This window comes from Hyla sarda, chromosome 4 (assembly GCF_029499605.1).
Source record: "Hyla sarda isolate aHylSar1 chromosome 4, aHylSar1.hap1, whole genome shotgun sequence".
NCBI lineage: Eukaryota > Metazoa > Chordata > Amphibia > Anura > Hylidae > Hyla > Hyla sarda.
Window position 1 is genome coordinate 4,696,373 of NC_079192.1, and position 18,976 is coordinate 4,715,348.

Sequence of the window (18,976 nt, forward strand, 5' to 3'; positions counted from 1 at the left end):
CAGCTCATACGTGACACCTGCCGTTTGCTCAGGAAGCCACATTATTAGTAAGTCGCCTGGATTATGGGATGAACGACGTCATTCCACTGCTTCATTTCTTACAACACGTGTTGGAAACAATGGCTGGTCAATGCAATGGAGACATGGGTCCAGATTTATCAAACTGTGTGAGAGAAAAAATGGAGGGATTTTCCTTTAGCGACCAATCACAGCTCAGGTTTCACTTTACCAGAGCTCGATAGCTGAGCTATGATTGGTTGTTGTGGGAAAATCCTTCTATTTGGTCTCATACAAAGTTTGATAAATCTGGGCCATGGTGCCTACATCTCACAGCCACATGAGGAGGGGGAGAGGGAGGGGCACAGTGGAGCACAGTTTAGGTTTTGCGAGATGGGCATTTTTTCTATTCATCTTACAGGAGAGGAGGAGGAGCTAGAGGAGCTAGAGGGTTGTGAGGAAGGCGAGACAGAGGACCCAGAGACGTGGAGAAGGAGGCAGGGAGTCCCTCAGAGTCACTTGTACAAATGGCACGATGCATGCTCACTTGCTTGAGTAGTGACCGCTGAATTGTCACCATTTGCCAGCTGGATGACTTTTGGCTCTCCACCTTATTGGACCCTCGCTACCGGCACAAAATGGGGTTTTTTTTTTACACCCACTGAGAGCGATTACAAACTGACTTACTACATAAATATCCTACATAGTCAGTTGGCCGATGCCTATCTGCGCCATCGTCCATCCTCTTGCAGGTTTGATTCAGGGGCCCCCCTGCACTCACCTTCACTGCCATGGCTGCTGGGGAGGGGAGAGGTGGGGTGGCAGGAGCAGTACCAGCTCCATCAGCAGCAGCCTGAGTCTACAGTCAGCGATGAGTAGCTTTCTTCACCCGCATAGAGAAGCAACTCATCAGCAGCAGGTAGACCTGGAGCAAGACCAGCACCACCTGAACCAGCAGGTGATGGCATACCTTGACATGCCTATGCCGACACACCTTGAAGATCTGCTGGACTTCTATGCAGCCAAACTTGATTTGTTTCCACAACTAGCAGAGTTTGCCCTAGAAAAGCTGTCCTGCCCAGCCAGTAGTGTGCCATCAGAGCGGGTGTTTAGTGCTGCCGGGGCCATAGTCACCCCAAGGAGAACTCGTCTGTCCACAGAAAATGTGGAGAGACTGACCTTTGTTAAGATGAATCAGGAATGGATCAGCCAGGATTTAACCCACCAATGCCTTATGCATCAGAGTAGATTGACCATGGGGCCACACCAACACTTCACAAATATGGATAGTGCAAAACATGTTTAAGGTGCTGCTCCTCAGTTACAGACATTCCTCCGCATAAGACCAAAGTAAGTATTGAGGATATGCATTAGCTTAAACGTAACTTTTCTTAGGATAAAAAATATATGTACAAAATTTTTTTTTTAAATCAGATAAAAGGAAAGGTGTGCAAAAAAGACCATGTGCCACCTACACCACCAAGTTTATCGATTTTAAGATACAAGTACAAGCTTTTTTACTGCAGACACTTCTAGCTTTCTGCGCCCACTTATCCAATGGCACAGAAGCTGAATGTACTCCTGTCCAAGTTGCTGGTACTGCAGTCCCTCCCTTTTCAAGTGGACACTCAGAATATGGGGGTGTGCTGAGAGGCAGGGGCTGGAACAGGTGGTAGCTCACCTCGTGACGTACCGCCAGCTCAATGCTCACCAGAATGGGTAATCAAAAAATTTTAATAAATTCAAATTAAATTAAATAAAAATTACATTAAAAATCTGCCACATCCAGATGCTCTGCGGCAGTGATTCTAATAGCAATGCCTGTAATCTGCATGTGATACTGAATAACAGAATTATTTTACTACCTATGTGTGTCGAACAAAGCAAAGTGTTTTACAACCCTATTAAGGCTCTTTGTAGGCCAGAAATAGCCATTTTTAATAGTGATTCACCGCAAATACATTCGGAACAAACCAATTTTTTCCGGAAAATCCGGCGAATCGGCCATATCGGATTTTTCTAAAATTCGCTCATCTCTAAAAAAGACCACTGGGGTCCCCATACCATCCAGAAATAGATCATGTCCGGAGGCAGCAGCATTTTTGTCTCAGTTGAAGCACAGGCCGGGACAAAGTCCAGGAAGTGAGGGCGGGACTATCACTCCTCTGTGCTCACTACTGTCCTATCAGACTGCAGCATAAAAAACAGAGAGGAGGGGTTACAAAGCAGTCTGAAGAGATTGGTTAAAGAGACCCAGGGTGGAAGATGAGTGATGCAAAGTGAGGACACACTCTCTCCAGTGCACAGAATGACAAATCAAGTGAGCAATAGATGGAAGGTATTTGTGAGAGAAATATAGGGGCTCCACGCATAAAAATAGATTTACATGATCAGTATTGGCTACTGAGTGCAGCAGCACTCTTGATCAAGAAATGGAGGCTATTAGCAAATTTTTTTTATCAAAATGTGTCCCCCATCCACCATGCGGAGGTGGTCTCACTTCGGATGGGACCCTAACACGCTCATTCGACTTACCTCTGTTGGGCATATTGCACCTGACTGGGTGACATGCAGGATTCACTTTCAGTTTAAAAAACCTCCTGTGAATAGGGAGGGGTGCACGGCTAGAGAGAGTGCCACTCCCCCTAACTTGCATAACAAAAAAAAAAGACAGCCAGCACAACCACCTAATACATAGGTTCACGCTGTTGTGGTAAATACAAAGTGTACAAAAAAAAGTAAGTTGCAGCAGCACTCAGTCTAATTTTAAGTTTTCTACCAAATTCAGTGTACCATAGGTTAGATATCTATACTGCACGTAAAATGAATTTGATTTGTGTGGCTAGTTAGAAGTGGGAGGAGTGTTTTTACAAGTCACGTCTAATATACATATATATATATATATATATATATATATATATATATATATATATATATAAGTTATTTGCTCATTCTTGGGTGGATGGTGGATGAGAGACATGCTAAGAGCCTCCATTTTGTTGACCAAGAGTGCTGCTGCAACCTTTTTGTATACTCTTTAACTTTGACATTGACTTAGTCTTAAAACTAATTCATAACTACTTAAATATATTCATAGGTGACCTTAGCAGTGTTATACAGGGCTTTACATTTCTTAGGCAGTAATTTACACAACTTTTAGGGTTATTGCTGTTATCTTCTTCACAATCATATTGAGGGACATTTATCAATGTTTGCTTATGTATTCTTTTTTTTAGTAATTTTTTCCTTACTTTTTTTTTGCTTATGTGTGACGTATTTATCAACTGCTTTCAGCCTGTTGATAATTTTCTTTCACGTAAGCAATTTTTCCTTTTTTACTTTGGTAGTAGCTTTTTCTGCTCCATGTTTGAGCTGGAGTAAATTTAGTCAATTTTTAACGCTGTTGCGACTTTTTTTTGCGCAGTTGCGACTGTCGCAGTTAATAAATACCTGACTACCCGTAGTCCATTTTAAAATTATTACTACATAGTAAATTTTAGGAAAACTTGCTTTTCTCGCTTTCCAGTCAAAATGTCGCACGAAAAATCGTGTAGTCGCAGTTGCGACAATTTTGCGACAATTATAGTAGAGAAAACCTGACTAAACCCGTTGATAAATGTCCATAATTGTGTATAAAGTTTGTTTTATATATTCTTATAAAGATTTGTCTTTGGGAATAATCAGAAAAGAATTTGTCTACTGATTTCTCCATTGAACAGAACCCTGTAGAGTCATCAGACGATAGCAGAGATATCTCCAGGGGGTTCTTCTACCTGGTCCCTTGTCTTCATCTTGTAGATAAATATCGTCAGGTAATGCTTCACATTCAGGGGTCTGGTGGTCATAGAAGCTGACGCTGCTCCTGTGTAACATTGTCCTCCATCCCCCCAGAGACCTGAGAGCAAAGAGAAGAAATATTCATCTGGAAATGAAGAGTAAAGAAATATCTGATGTAAGTGATGATCGATAAATCTTTATGTAACATACACTAAAAAATCCCGTAGATAATTCCCATAGGTCTGGAATATGTTTATTGTAAAATAGGTAAAAGTGCTTCATAATTTTCTTGATTTAATATTCTAACCCTAAAAAGAAAAAAAAATGATCCATGAATCGGTCTTGTTTTTCCAGCACATCCTAGTTTCTTTATTGGATTAAGATTTTGAGAATTTGGAGACATCTTGTCATATAAGTTGATACATATATCTTACCATGTATTATATGTCACTGAATTGTATTGTAAACTAATAGTACACAGACAGTTATTTTTCCTAGCCGGGTCATGTTCAAACAACCCAATGAGCCTGCTTAGGACATATGACCATACTATTAGCTCCAGCTGAGTTAGGTTCTTTTCACACCATATTTTTGTGGTATCCTGGTGGGATTTACTGCACTCCTTAGGAGCTTCTGATTAATTTCCAGTAAAACATTCCCACACACTTGTTATCCACTCACAGTGAGGACTTATTTGAGGGGATAACAGACTCAGTTTCCGCTCCCAGTTGCAGACACTGCATCCTACCTTCTGCACTGACCACTTGGACCCTGAGCCACTTTCCCACTCTGCAGATACCTATTGCCTCTACTGATATCCTGAGGGTCTGGCTGCCATTGCCATCATCTACTTTCCCTGCATTACCGTAAAAACCTTATGAGGCTGGAAACCCACCATCTCAGGGGGAAAGAAATGACACAGGAGATACTTCTTCTTTGAGCCTCATTTAGACTTATCTATAAGAAAGTTCTTCATTTCCTTGTGCAAACTCCATAGTCTCAAGAAAGATCTGTTTTCTTTCAGGTTTGTAGACTTGTGGAAGACGCTTCACTCTTTGATCGATGACTATGGTTATCATTCTCTAGCTCACAACACCTATAGCACCTATAGTCGCCTGTACCATATTTTTATTTCCATAATCTTTTCCACAGATGCAACATTGTTTAGAGTGATAACCTTAACCTCCTCACTGGGCCTCATCTAGACTGCATAGATTTTTCTCTTTGGTCATATCCTGCTCTGGGGTTTCAGTTCCTTCCAGGGTTTAGCATCCCTCTAGTACGGTATTTTCTTAGAGTCTTCATAATAACTTGATAAATTGCCTGTGTCTGGAGGAAATTACTTCCATGATCACAGCCCGCATGATCATTGGCCCGCTTCCCAGACCAGATTTCAGCCCTGCTTTTCTGTCTTTCTTAGGATCCTGGGAGAATGTCTTTTCCACATTTTTTTTCTTATAGTGTCTTTCCTGGATGTGTGAGACAGATCGTAATTTTAATTCTGGATAGCCACCAGCCTGTTTACTCCTTTGGTTGGTAACCCCCTTCTTCTTGGCGACGGCCCTTGGTTCTTCGTTATTGTGACCATCTGTCTTGCACCAATATTGAGTTTATGCTTTCCATGACCCTGCTCTTAGTAATCCAGTGATCCATATGTAAAATGTAAAAGGTTCTCGTCAGGCATTTTGAAGAGGCCATAAGACAAATCATCCCTAACCTGTGGAACTTGGGTTATAACAGATACAATTTCTTAATACAATACTAATGAACCTCAATCCCTCCCACCTTCTTTTGTGCTACAGTACCTTATTTCTGTTCTGCTGTCACCTCTTATGAACTGGCTGTGTGAGTCCAACTCTTCTCCCTCCCTATTATAGTTCTTGTTTCCAGTTTTAACCCTTTAACTGCCACGGACATAAATGTGCGTCCTGGTGCAGAGGTACTTAGCGCACCAGGAGGTACATTTACGTCCTGTGTATGACCACGAGCATCAGAGCGGTGCTCACATCATACACGGCAGCTAGCAGCGGCTGGGGGCCTGACGGTAATGGCCAACTTCTGCCATTAACCCCTCAGATGTCGTGATCAATACAGATCACGGCATCTGCGGCAATGCGCATGTTAAAATAGATAATCAGATCACCTGCAGGGCTGCGGCAGGGATTCAGTCATCCAAAATGGCGGACGGAGGTGCCCTTCTGCTCTGGTCTGAGATCGAGCAGATCAGAGCAGAAGATCACCGAAAATACTGATTAGTGCTATGCTCTATGCGTAGCACTGAACAATATTAGCAATCAACTGATTGCTATTGATAGTCTCCTATGGGGACATAAAAAGTGTAAAAAAAAGTTTAAAAAAGTTTAAAAAAAAGTAAATAAAAAGTGAAAAATCCCCTCCCCCAATCAAAATGAAAATTTTCCCTTTTTCCCCTTTAACCTCCAAAAAGCGTACATTTTTTAAATAAACATATTTGGTATAGCCGCGTGCGTAAATGTCCAAACTATCAAAATATAATGTTAAGGATCGCGGACGGTGAACAGTGTAAACGTAAAAATGTAAAAAGTCACATATTTAAAAAAAAGAAATAAAAAGTGATCTAAAAGTTTTATATATGCAAATATGGTATCAATAAAAAGTACAGATGACGGTGCAAAAAATGAGCCCTCATACCGCCCCATATACGGAAAAATGAAATAGTTATAGGTCAACAAAATAGGGACATTTTATATTACTGATTTTGTACAAAAAGTTTGAGATGTTTTTTTAAGCAGCACAAAAATATAAAAGTATCTAGCCATGGGTATCATTTTAATCGTATTGACACAAACAATAAAGAACACATGTCATTTTTACCGTAAAGTGTATAGTGTGAAAGTGAAACCCTGCAAAATGTGCAAAATTGTGGTTTTCATTTAAATTTCCTCTCTAAAAAAATAATTTTTGGGGTTTGCTTTACATTTTATGGTAAAATGAGAGGTTTCATTACAAAGTACAATTGGTCAAGCAAAAAACAAGCCCTTATATGGGTCTGTAGATGGAAATATAAAAGAGTTATGGATTTTAGAAGGCGAGGAGAAAAAAACTAAAACGCAAAAATGAAATTGGCCTTGTCCTTAAGGTCAAAATAGGCTTGGTCCTTAAGGGGTTAAGACACCAAAATGACAGTAGAGTAAGTTGACTTCACATACTAGATTTTATTGTCTGTACCATTGTTTCATGCTGCAGTGATGAGCAGCTATGGAGGCTGCAACCTTCATTTTGCTGCAACTTCCCTTCATTTCCTTGTTTATATTTTATTGGTGCCTTGACTTAAAATGCACACAGAGGCATCAGAAGACACTATGGATTTTTCCAAGTATTCAAAAAATTATCCCTTTTCAGGAGTTGAAATAGTAAAGAAGAAATTGCTTTTGTATAAAAAGCTGAAAGAAAAGGTCCCTTTTTTGGGAATTATGGGTTGTGTATGTGTAGACCTGATTGTACATAGCAGCAGCAAAGGTGATGGCCGACTGGTGGGGCTGGTTTTAGCCAGTGTATATCAGGAGGTGGCAAACTGGTGGGCATTGTAGTAGCCAATGGACAGAAGGTTGATGGTAGTACTGTCTAATCAGTGGCATTTGGCACAGGATGTTATAATTCTACACTGATCCATGCCTGATTCAATTTAACAAACATTAATTTTTCTACATTGCTGGCAGACAGTCCTGTTAACTTAGGGAGGACTACGCTGCTTGCTGCGCTGAACACTCTCCCTGATGCTACATTGAAGGGTTGAGAAGTGGTTGTTCGTGTTTTAAAAAAAAAATGTTTCCACTAGTGCGACAGTAGTGCCCAGCATACAGCAGGAAATGGCAGACTGGTAAGAATAGTAGTTCCTAGCGTTCAGCAGGAGGTTTAAAAACTGAAGTTTTTAAAATGCTTTTAAAAAAATTAGGTTTTTAAATATTTTCCAGGCCTAGCTGGTAGTAGATAGTATCAGAGGAATAACGTGTAGCTTGTGGGCCCCAATGCAAAATCTGTAACAGATCCCCATATCTACCATGTGTCATCTATACCACTGGAGTCTTCTTATGGGGCAAAGGCTCCTTGGGGCCCTTTCAGGCACAGGGCCCCAATGCAAATGCTACCTCTGCATATCTTTTATTTATTTACCCGGCAAAAAACAGGAGGTGGTAGATTGGTAAGTGTCGTAGTAGGCAGCATACAGAAGGAGGTTTTGAAAACTGATGTTCTTCAAATGTATTCAAAATGAGGTTAACCAAAGAAATATAGAATGTGTTGGCAGATAAGAACTATTTGGCCCAATATTTCTAAATACTATGTATTGTCCTTGTCCCTATCTTACATGAAGGATAGCCTTATGCTTATCCTGTGCATGCTTAAACTCCTTCACTTTATGTACAGTTACCACTTCTGCAGGAAGGCTATTCCATGTATCCACTACTCTCTCAGTAAAGTAATGCTTCTTGATATTACTTTAAACCTTTGCCCCTCTAATTAAAAACTATGTCCTCTTGTAGTAGTCTTTCTTCTTTTAAATAAACTCTCCTCCTTTACTGAGTTAATATTCTTCATGTATTTAAAAGTAGTGATAAACGTCAGGGGCCATATTCAAATTAGCGATATTTCGCGAATATATGGATAAATATTCCTCCTATGTTCGTGAAATTTGCATATTGCCTATGTTCATTCCTTTTTTTCATGCGAAAATTCGTAAATAAATTTGAATAGTGCGCATTCGCAATTATATATTTTACCTAAAAGAAGGGAGGGATCCGTGTCCAGTCTGGAAGTGCCAATATTTACATGCATATTCACATAAATATTCACATATTAAAAAAATATTCATCATTACGAATATATATCACAGAATTCTAAATATTCGTGAAATTGCAAAGGGCCGATAATGGGGTTAAAAATTTGCATTTTGAATATTCTCGCTCAACACAGTTTTAACCCCTTAAGGACCCAGGACGTATGTGTACGTCCTGGGTCCCGGTCCTGCGATATAATGCGGGGTCACACGGTGACCCCGCATCATATCGCGGTGGGCCTGGCGTCATAGTGAAGCCGGGACCTGCCTCTAATAGCGCCCAGCACTGATCGCGTTATAAACCCTTTAGCCGCGCGCTCAAAGCTGAGCCGCGCGGCTAAAAACGAAAGTAAAAGTGCCCGGCTAGCTCAGATAGCTGTTAGGGATCGCCGCGGTATAACCAGCTGTAGCACAGGAGGAGGTCTTCTTACCTTCTCCTGCGCTGTACGATTGCCGAATGAATGCTTCAAGCCTGAGATCCAGACTTGAGCAATCAATCGCCGAAAACACTGATCCATTCCTATGGAGATGGATCAATCAGTGTAAAAGATCAGTAAATGCAATGTTATAGCCCCCTATGGGAGCTATGATATTGCATAAGAAAAGTGTAAAAAAAATTATTAACCCTTTAAATTATCACTTCCCCTTATAAAAGTTTGAATCACCCCGCATTTCCAAGAATAAAAAAACACAGTGTAAATAAAAATAAACATATGTGGTATCACCGCGTGTGGAAATGTCCAAATTATAAAAATATACTGCTTTTTAAACCGCACGTTCAATGGCGTACGAGCAAAAAAATTACACAATCCAAAATAGCGCATTTTTGATCACTTTTTATACCACAAAAAAGTGAATAAAAAGTGATCAAAAAGTCTGATCAGAACAAAAATGGTACCACAAAAAACTTCAGATCACGACGCAAAAAATGAGCCCTCATAACGCCCTGAACACAGAAAAAGTTATGGGGGTCAGAAGATGACCATTTTAAACGTATACATTTTCCTGCATGTATTCATGATTTTTTTTCTGAATTGATACAAAATCAAACCTATACAAGTAGGGTATCATTTTAACCATATGGACCTACAGAATAAAAATAAGGTATCATTTTTGTCAAAAAATGTACTGCGTAAAAACGGAAGCCCCCAAAACTTATAAAATAGTGTTTTTCATCAATTTTGTCGCACATTGATTTTTTTCCCCCGTTTCACCGTAGATTTTTGGGTAAAATGACTAATGTCATTACAAAGTAGAATTAGGGACGCAAAAAATAAGCCATCATATAGAATTTTAGGTGAAAATTTTAAAGAGCTATGATTTTTTTAAGTTAAGGAGGAAAAATTTAAAATGAAAAAAAACGGAAAAAGCCCGGGTCCTTAAGGGGTTAAAGTTTCTATCATATCCCCCTTTTTCTCATCTTTCTTCCAAGCTATACATGTTAAGGTCATTTAACATTTCATGGGAAGTTTTAACCTGCAACCCATGTACTAGTTTAGTATCTTTTCTGAACTCTCTCTAGAGTATCTATATACACTTCTGGAGATATGGTCTCCAGTGCTGCGCACAATAGTCCAAGTGAAGTCTCACCAGTGCTCTGTACAGCGGCATGAGCACTTCCTCCTATACTGCTAATACCTCTCTCTATACGCCCATGAGCACTTCCCTCTTTCTACTGCTTAGACCTCTCCCTATACAACCAAGGATCCTGCTAGCATTTCCTGCTGCTCTATTACATTGTCTACCTTCCTTTAAGTCCAAAATAATAACCCCTAAATCCCTTTCCTCAGATACAGAGGTTAGGACTGTATTACATATTCTACATTCTGCCTTTGGGTTTTTACATCCCAGGTGCCTTATCTTGCACTTATTTACATTAAATTTAAGTTTCCAGAGTTCTGACCATTTATCTAGTTATCAAATTTTTCAAGGTCTGGCAGAAGGTAGCAACTGCAAGGGTGATGGCAGACTAGAGGGACTGTACTATCCAGTGTAAAGCAGGAGGAGGCAAACTGGCAAGCGCTTTAGTAGTGATGGAGAAATATCTCAGGCATCAATCTCAAGTGTGGCTCCCACTTAACAAGACCGGTCAGGAGTTACACTGAATGACCACACGTACACAAGGGTGGGAGATCAACAATGCTCTAGCTTTATTTAGGAAGCATATATTTTTATATGAATTAAAACAAAAGAGGGGCAACCCTCAGCCCAAATGTCCTTTTTGCCCAGATATCGGGGCACAGCCAATCAAATGCTTAAGCTAAAAGTATCCAACCACAAGCAGTTCTGCACAGACGTGTGTTCCGGAATAGTGAACCATCTGTATCCTGAAACATAGATTTTACAGAGCTTTGTCTGTTCCTTTATTCTGTTACTAAAAATTAAAGCAAATATTGTGATTCAGAAAGTCTGAAAACAATAATTGTGATTATTTTGTAGAGTTCATTTATTTCAACCATTTGATTTCCTTATAATTTTCCCTCCTTTGATCACAGATCATCACTTTCCTCCCTAACACCACTTGTGCTATATTCCAAGAGTATCCCAAGATCTAAAAACTTCACTATTCATGTAAAGGAGGGGAGGGAATTTGATCTAGTGATCAGTCAGTCACATTCTTGTGACAACCCATCTTCTAAAGAATTCAAACTGATTGTTTCTGGCCTTTGGCTTTGTAACTTTTTTTGTAACACAACAGCAGATTTTGATTACATGATATGGGAACCAATAGCAAATAAAATAAATGTGATCAATCCTAATGCAATAACTATAAGCTTTTAGCCAGCAGAATGAGGAGACAATATAGTGGCTGAATGACACAGCCTGGAGATGGCGGCAACATGAGGAGACAATATAGAGGCTGAATGACAAAGCCTGGAGTTAGCGGCAGCATGAGGAGACCATATAGTGGCTGAATGACACAGCGTGGAGGTGTTGGCAGCATGAGGAGACCCTAAAGTGTCTAAATGACAAAGTGTGGAGGAGATGGCAGCATGAGGAGAACATATAGTGGCTCAATGACACAGCCTGGAGTTGGCAGAGACCATATAGTTGGCGGAGACCATATAGTGGCTGAATGACAGAATGTGGAGGTGGTGGCAGCATGAGGACACCATATAGTGGCTGAATGACACAGAGTGGAGGTGGATCGGCAGCATGAGGAGAACATATAGTGGCTGAATGACACAGCATGGAGGTGGCTGAAGCATGTGGAGACTATATAGTGGCTGAATTACACATCCTGGAGGTGGCAGCTGCATGAGGAGAACATATGGTGGAAGGCCTGTAGAAGGCAGCAGCAGCATCAGGAGTCCTGAAAGTGACCCGGTGACAGAGTGTTCCAGTGGGTGGCAATACCAGTACCAAGCAACGAAGGTGGGTGAAAAAAGGAGAACTTGGCATCATATGTGTGGCATCAGGCGGGTGGCAGGATCAGAATAGTAGCTCAGGCAGGTAGGCAGACGAAAATTATCTCTTTTGTAAAAGTATTGAGGATATGCATTAAGTAAAACTTAACTTTTAATAATATTCTTAGGATAAAATATATGTACCCAATTTTTTTTTTTTAATCAAACGAAAGAAGAGGTGTGCAAAAAAACACCATGTACCACCTACACCACCAAATATTGATGTGATGCAAAGACCTTTAAAAGGTGGAAGGGAACAACGTATGGTCCATTGTAACCGGTGAGTGTTAAATCTTCCCCTGTAAGGCCCCCACTTCTTGGTAAGTGTTACTCACCCTAAAAATGATGGCCCCACACAGGAACCTCTCCCTATTTCCACTTATAAGCACTGCCATTTCCCAGGGTTTTAAGGTGGAAATATGGATTAGTTCCTGTGTGGGGCCACCCTTTTTAAGACAAGTAACACTTTACTCGAAAAGGTCGAAGGGAACAACGTATTGTCCATTGTAGCAGGAGGGGGTAAAAACTTCCCCTGTAAGGCCCTACTCTCGCCCTATTAATTCCCTTCTTGGGAAGTGTTACTCACCCTAAAAATGGCGGCCTCACACAGGAAGCTCTCCCTATTTCCACCTAAAAACCCTGGAAAATGCCCGTGTTTGTAGGGGGAAATAGGGAGAGGTTCCTGTGTCGGGCTGCCCTTTTTAGGGCGAGTAACACTTGGCAAGAAGGGAAATAATAATGCGAGAATAGCGCCTTACCAGAGAAGTTTTTACCCCCACCGGTTACAATGGACCATACATTGTTCCCTTTCTCCTTTTAGAGGTCTTTGCATCATATCAATACTTGGTGGTGTAGGTGGCACATGGTGTTTTTTGCACACTTTTCCTTTTGTTTAATTTTCCAAAATTGTTTGGTACACATTTTTTATCCTAAGAATATTATTAAAAGCTAAGTTTAATGTAATGCATATTTTCAATACTTACTTGTGGTCTGATGCCGAGGAATGTCTGTTACTGGGGAGCAGCACCTTAACTATGTTGAGTACTATCCATAATTGGATATGCCATAAGTGTTGGTGTGGCACCATGGTCAATCTACTCTGAGGTATCAGGCATTGGTGGGTGGAAATTCTGGCTGATCCAACCCTGATTCATCTTCACAAAGATAAGTCTCTCTACATTTTTTGTTGACAGACGAGTTCTCCTTGGGGTGATTATGGCCCCAGCACACTAAACACCCGCTCTGATGGCACACTACTGGCCAGGCAGGACAGCTTTTTCAGGGCAAGCTCTGCTTCCACAAATCAAGTTTGGCTGCCCAGAAGTCCAGCGGATCTTCAAGGTGTGTCGGCATGGTCATGTCAAGGTATGCCACCACCTGTTGGTTCTGGTCCTGCTCCAAGTCCTGCTGATGAGTTGCTTCACTATGCGGGTGAAGGAAGCTACTCATCAGCGTCTGTAGACTCAGGCTGCTGCTGATAGAGCTGGCATGGCTCTTGCCCCCCCACCCCCCTCCCCAGAAGCCATGGGAGTGGAAGGTGAGCTCAGAGCTCCCCGAGTCAGACCTGCGAGAGGATGTACGATGGTGAAGATAGGCATCGGCCAACTGACTACGTAGGATCTCTCTGTAGTAGGTCAGTTTCTCCTCCCTCAGAGTGGGTGTAAAAAAGGCCCCCATTTTGTGCCGGTAGTGAGGGTCCAATAAGGTGGAGAGCCAGAAGTCATCCCGCTGCCAAATGGTGACAATTAGGCGGTAACTACGCAAGCAACTGAGCATGCATCATTCCATTTGTGAAAGTGACTCGTAGGGACTTCCTTCCTTCATCTCCATTGCATACTGCCATGTTGTGTCTGGGTCCTCTGTCTCACCTTCCTCATAACCCTCTAGCTCCTCTGGCTGCTCCTGCTCCTTCTCTCCTGTCAGATGACAAGAAAAACCGCCCATTTCGTGAAACCTAAACTGTGCTCCACTGTGCCCCTCCACCTCCTTCCTCAAAGGGACTGTGGAATTACCACAAGAATCCAATGAAACACTTGGAGCGATAACAATGAACCATAACTGATTAAATGAAACATTTGCACTTTCACAGTTGGGGCAGCACTGAGAGGCAGGGGCTGGAACAGGTAGTAGCTTGTCTCGTGGTGGACTGCAAGCTCAATCTCTTCAGTTGTGACGCCATATGGTTTCCCAACCCTGCTGCCGCATCCAAACGCTCTGTGGCAGTGATTCTAATAGTGATGCCTGTAATCTGCATGTCATACTGAAAAACAGTATTATTTCACTAAAACAGCACACTCCCTTTGCATGTTACGACAAGGCAAAGTATTCTACTCCACTACTGAGGCTCTCTGTAGCCCAAAAATAGCCGTTTTTAATAGCGATTTGTCGCAAATAAATTTAGACCAAATCGATTTTTGGGGAAAATTTTGCGAATAGGCCTAATCAAATTTTCCAAAAATTTGCTCATCTCTACCACTGACAATTTACATCTGTTTGTAAGGACTATTTTATATTCAATGAAAATAACATTTATTATTTCCAAATTTTGAGTTGAACTTTGCATTTTCCTGCTTAGACTACATTTAAAGATGGCTGCCGAATGCAAAATGGAGATTTGTGTCTCTGGTTCATTTTGACCTGGACAAAAGGCATGACACCTCTTAAATCCACCCCAATGCTGTGTCCTTATTCACCTGGGAGCTGTATAGCACATAATTTAATGCAATGATTGGATAACCTGGGGTCATATGTTCTTGCTGATAGTTTCAAGGTATGCCTGGCTACCCTGATGTTATCTTAATGTTCCCAATACTTCTTCCTTTCATTCAGGTGCCAAAGTGCCAAGTGTTCTTCATCCCTTTTACTATTATTATCACCGTTGCTAGGCTTGTGTGAGCCATGCAGGGCAATGTTCAAAAGTTTGGCGAGCCGCTGTTTCCCCCAAGTTTAAGACCAAAATTGGGCTCACCGGGCTACCCTTGCTCATCTATAGCCATACATGTTTCAAAAACTTTAAAATTAAAGGAGAACTGTAGTCCTAAGGATAGGGGATAAGTTATAGATTGCGGGGGGTCTGACTGCTTCCCCCCCCCCCGATCTCCTGTACAGGGTACATGAAGCGCTGAGACTTCAACTACTGTGGTGGTTTTTCCGCAGTGGAAATTCTGCGGCCGAAAATTTGCTGCGGACAGCAACAAAGAGCCCATCCCGTTTCAAATATGTAGCGGGAAACCCACAAATAAATTCGCTGTTCGCGTAAAGGAGCCCAGAGTCTTGTATCTTGTAGTCTTGTATAATAAGAGTAATTTCTTCCAGATTTATAACACATTATACCTACTGCCTTCATCTCCATACAGGAGAACAACAGGACGGAGGTCACAGAGTTCCTTCTCTTAGGATTTCAGGTCAGTCGAGGGTTAAGACTTTTCCTGTTCTGTCTATTCCTTGTGGTTTATTATCTAATAATATGTGGGAATCTCCTGATCATCACCCTGGTGTCCACCAGCAAGAACCTCCACACCCCAATGTACTTCTTCATCTCACAACTGTCCATCAGTGACATCTTGTTATCCACAGACATTGTCCCCAATATGCTCCACATCCTCCTGAATAATGGTGGGACCATGACTTTTATTGGTTGTATGGTTCAGTTTTATTTCTTCTGTGCCTCAGTAGTATTTGAATGTTTCCTCCTCACAGTGATGTCTTATGACAGATATGTGGCCATCTGTAATCCTCTCCGTTACTCCTCTATCATGACAAGTGGACATTGTGTTATACTGACCGTCATCTGTTGGTTGTCTGGATTTATTATTATTTTGACTTACACTGTTACAATAGCAACGCTAAACTTCTGTGGTCCCAATGTCATTGACCATTTATTCTGTGACTTTGTTCCTTTACTAGAACTTTCCTGTTCCAACACATTCATTGTTCACTTGGAGATCTATATCATAAGCATTCCAATAATCATCATCCCAACAAAAATCATTATAGTGTCTTATGCTTATATTATTTTATCAATCCTAAGAATCCACTCCAATACTGATAGACAGAAAGCCTTCTCCACCTGTAGCTCCCACCTCATTGTGGTCTCCATATTCTATGGGACTTTGTTTGGTGTTTATGTTGTCCCAACAAAAGGACAAACACTGACCATGAGTAAACTCCTCTCCCTGCTATATACTGTGTTTACTCCCTTGGTGAACCCCATTATATACAGTCTGAGGAATAAAGATATTAAGAAAGCCGTAAAGGAAATACTTCATAAGCGGGTGATCTGGTAAATTAATGGTCAGAGGATCTTTATAGGGGTTGTACGATGAGGTTTAATTTTTTTTTTTAATTGGTAGGATGAAGCTGCAGAACGATTATGGATATATATATATATATATATATATATATATATATATCTGTTGAAAGACCATTTCAGGTGACTACCTCTTGAAGCTCATCAAGAGAATGCCAAGAATGTGCAAAGGAGCAATCAAAGCAGAAGGAAGAACCTAGAATATGAAATATTTTCAGATGTTTCACACTTTTTTGTTATGTCTATAATTCCACATGTGTTAATACATAGTTTTGATGCCTTCAGTGTGAATCTACAATTTTCATAGTCATGAAAATAAAGAAAACTCTGAATGAGGAGGTGTGTCCAAACTTTTGGTCTATACTGTATATATATATATATATATATATATATATATATATATATATATATATATATATATATATAGAAACCAAGAGGTGATAATTTGAACCAAAATAAAGAAACCTTGGATGACTTAAAGGGGTACTCCGATGGAAAACATTTTTTAAATGACCTGGCGCCAGAAAGTTAAACAGATTTGTAAATTACTTCTATTAAAAAATATGTACCCTTCCAGTACTTTTAAGCAGCTCAATGGAAATTCACAGAGGAAATTCTTTTCTTTTTGACTTTCTTTTTTTTTCTTGTACACAGTGCTCTCTGCTAACACCTGATGCCCGTATCAGGAACTGTCCAGAGCAGGAGAAAATCCCCATTGCAAACTTATGCTGCTCCGGAGAGTTCCTGATATGGGCATCAGGAGTCAGCAGAGAGCAAGGAGGACAAGACAAAAAAGAAAGTCAAAAAAAGAAAATAATTTCCTTTGTAGAATACAGCTGCTTAAAAAAATTGGAAATGTTAAGATTTTTTAATAGAAGTCATTTAAAAATCTGTTTAACTTTCTGGCACCAATTGATCTAAAAAAATAAAATAAAATATTTTCCACCGGAGTACCCCTTTATTGTCTATTATCAAATGAGAGATATGTTTTCAGAGGGTTTTAGAGCATTACAAGGGAGACACATATCTAGAATACGTACAGCGATGTGGGTTATTTACAATATATATTTATTTATGTATGATTATAACAAAAGGAAACAATCAATCCAGTCAAAAGAAGAAATAGTTGTGTATGCAGAGTGGTGTGGAGCAAACCAAGCCCATAGAAGCTGTGTTCAGGCAGAAGTGTTAGAAATCTTTTTTGTCACAAATATTGACGCTTTGATTCGGAAAAAGCTGGTTACATGTCGCAAATGCCAAATTAGGATTCAACATATGATGTTGGCGCCATTTACACACAGGAAAATGAAGAATAGAGTTAGATAAGATGTCAAGATAGTCCAGAACACTTTGCAGCTAGCAAGATCATAGAATAAAGATAAGCTGTCAATTTACTGAAAAGTGCACTGTGCTAAATTGCGCTGTCCCGCCCCCTCCCATATACTTGCGTTGAGGGGCAGTGCGCGACGTCATGGGGGGCAGGGTTATTATGTCTCGAGCTCACGGCGTCCGCTCCAGCGTTTTTCACAGTTTGTTCCAAACGCTGAGTACCCCTTTAAGGACCACAGGTTTTTTTCATTTTTGCACTTTCATATTTTTCACCTCAACTTCTAAAAATCATGACACATTCAATGTTGCACCTTTTTTGAGCCACCAATTATTCTTTGTGATGACAACAAAGATTTCACCACAAAATCTATGGTGAAACCAAAACAAAAAAATCTTTGTGGGGCAAAAGTGAAAAAAAAAGCCATTTTATAACTTTTGGGTCCTCTCAATTTAACACAGTGCACTTTTCAGTAAATTGACAGCTTTTCTTTTTTCTGTAGGTCCATTTAACTAAAGTGATACCCAACTTGTATACGTTTTATTTACTTTTACTTATTTTAAAAGATTTGTATGAAAATGAACATGTTTAAAAATGTCCTCTTCTGACCCCCTATAACTTTTTTATTTTTCCACATAGGGGGAGATATGGGGGGCGCATTTTCTGTGCTGTGATCTGAAGTTTTTATTGATACCATTCATGTTTTAAAGGGACTTTTTGATGGCTTTTTCTACATTTGTAGGGTACACAAAGTGACCAAAAATACACAATATTGGACTTTGGTATTTTTTCTTTCGTATACGCCATTGACCATGCGGTTTAATTAATGGTATATTTTTATAGTTATGGACATGGCTGTACCTCATATGTTTATTTTTATTTTTGTTTACATATATATTTTTAAATGGGAAACAGGAGGTGATGAAAACTTTTCCATTCCAGGGAAGGGGTTAAATCACATTACATGCAATCTATAGATTGCACACACTGAACAATGCATTGATCAGTGTTACTTGTCTTCAATTGCTCTGTCCTCTCAGCTATTCAGGATGCCGCAATTTCACCATGGTGGTCCTTTGAATGTGGCATCTAAAGGGTAAATAGTGGACATCAGCCCCATCGGCATTATCCGGTATTAGCCGTGATAGCCTGCTGATAACAACTGGTACCCACTGGGTATGAAGCGCATCCATTGTCCTAAAGGGGTTAAGGTAAAGGTAAAAAAAAGAAGGAAAAACTTAATAAAAGGCAGTACAGCATTTCATACCACTCTTCCTATGTAACTTGAAAGAGTTTAGCCCTTATCTTAGATCTTTTAGCCATCCACACATCTTTTCACTAAAACT

General features: G+C 40.3%; 1 protein-coding gene across 1 annotated transcript; it reads left to right on the top strand.

Moving 5' to 3' along the window:
- The first annotated feature begins 2,328 nt into the window (after positions 1-2,328).
- Positions 2,329-16,280, top strand: LOC130366722 (olfactory receptor 1500-like). The gene is made up of 3 exons (XM_056569044.1): positions 2,329-2,335; positions 3,682-3,809; positions 15,351-16,280. The coding sequence occupies exons 1-3, from the start codon at positions 2,329-2,331 to the stop codon at positions 16,278-16,280; spliced, it is 1,065 nt and encodes a 354-aa protein (XP_056425019.1).
- The last annotated feature ends 2,696 nt before the right edge of the window (positions 16,281-18,976 follow it).

Bases quoted from the DNA above. Each gene is read 5' to 3' on its own strand.
- LOC130366722 (XM_056569044.1), top strand. The intron at 3,810-15,350 runs GTAATGCTTCAC...ATCTCCATACAG, and splicing joins TTGTAGATAAATATCGTCAG to GAGAACAACAGGACGGAGGT.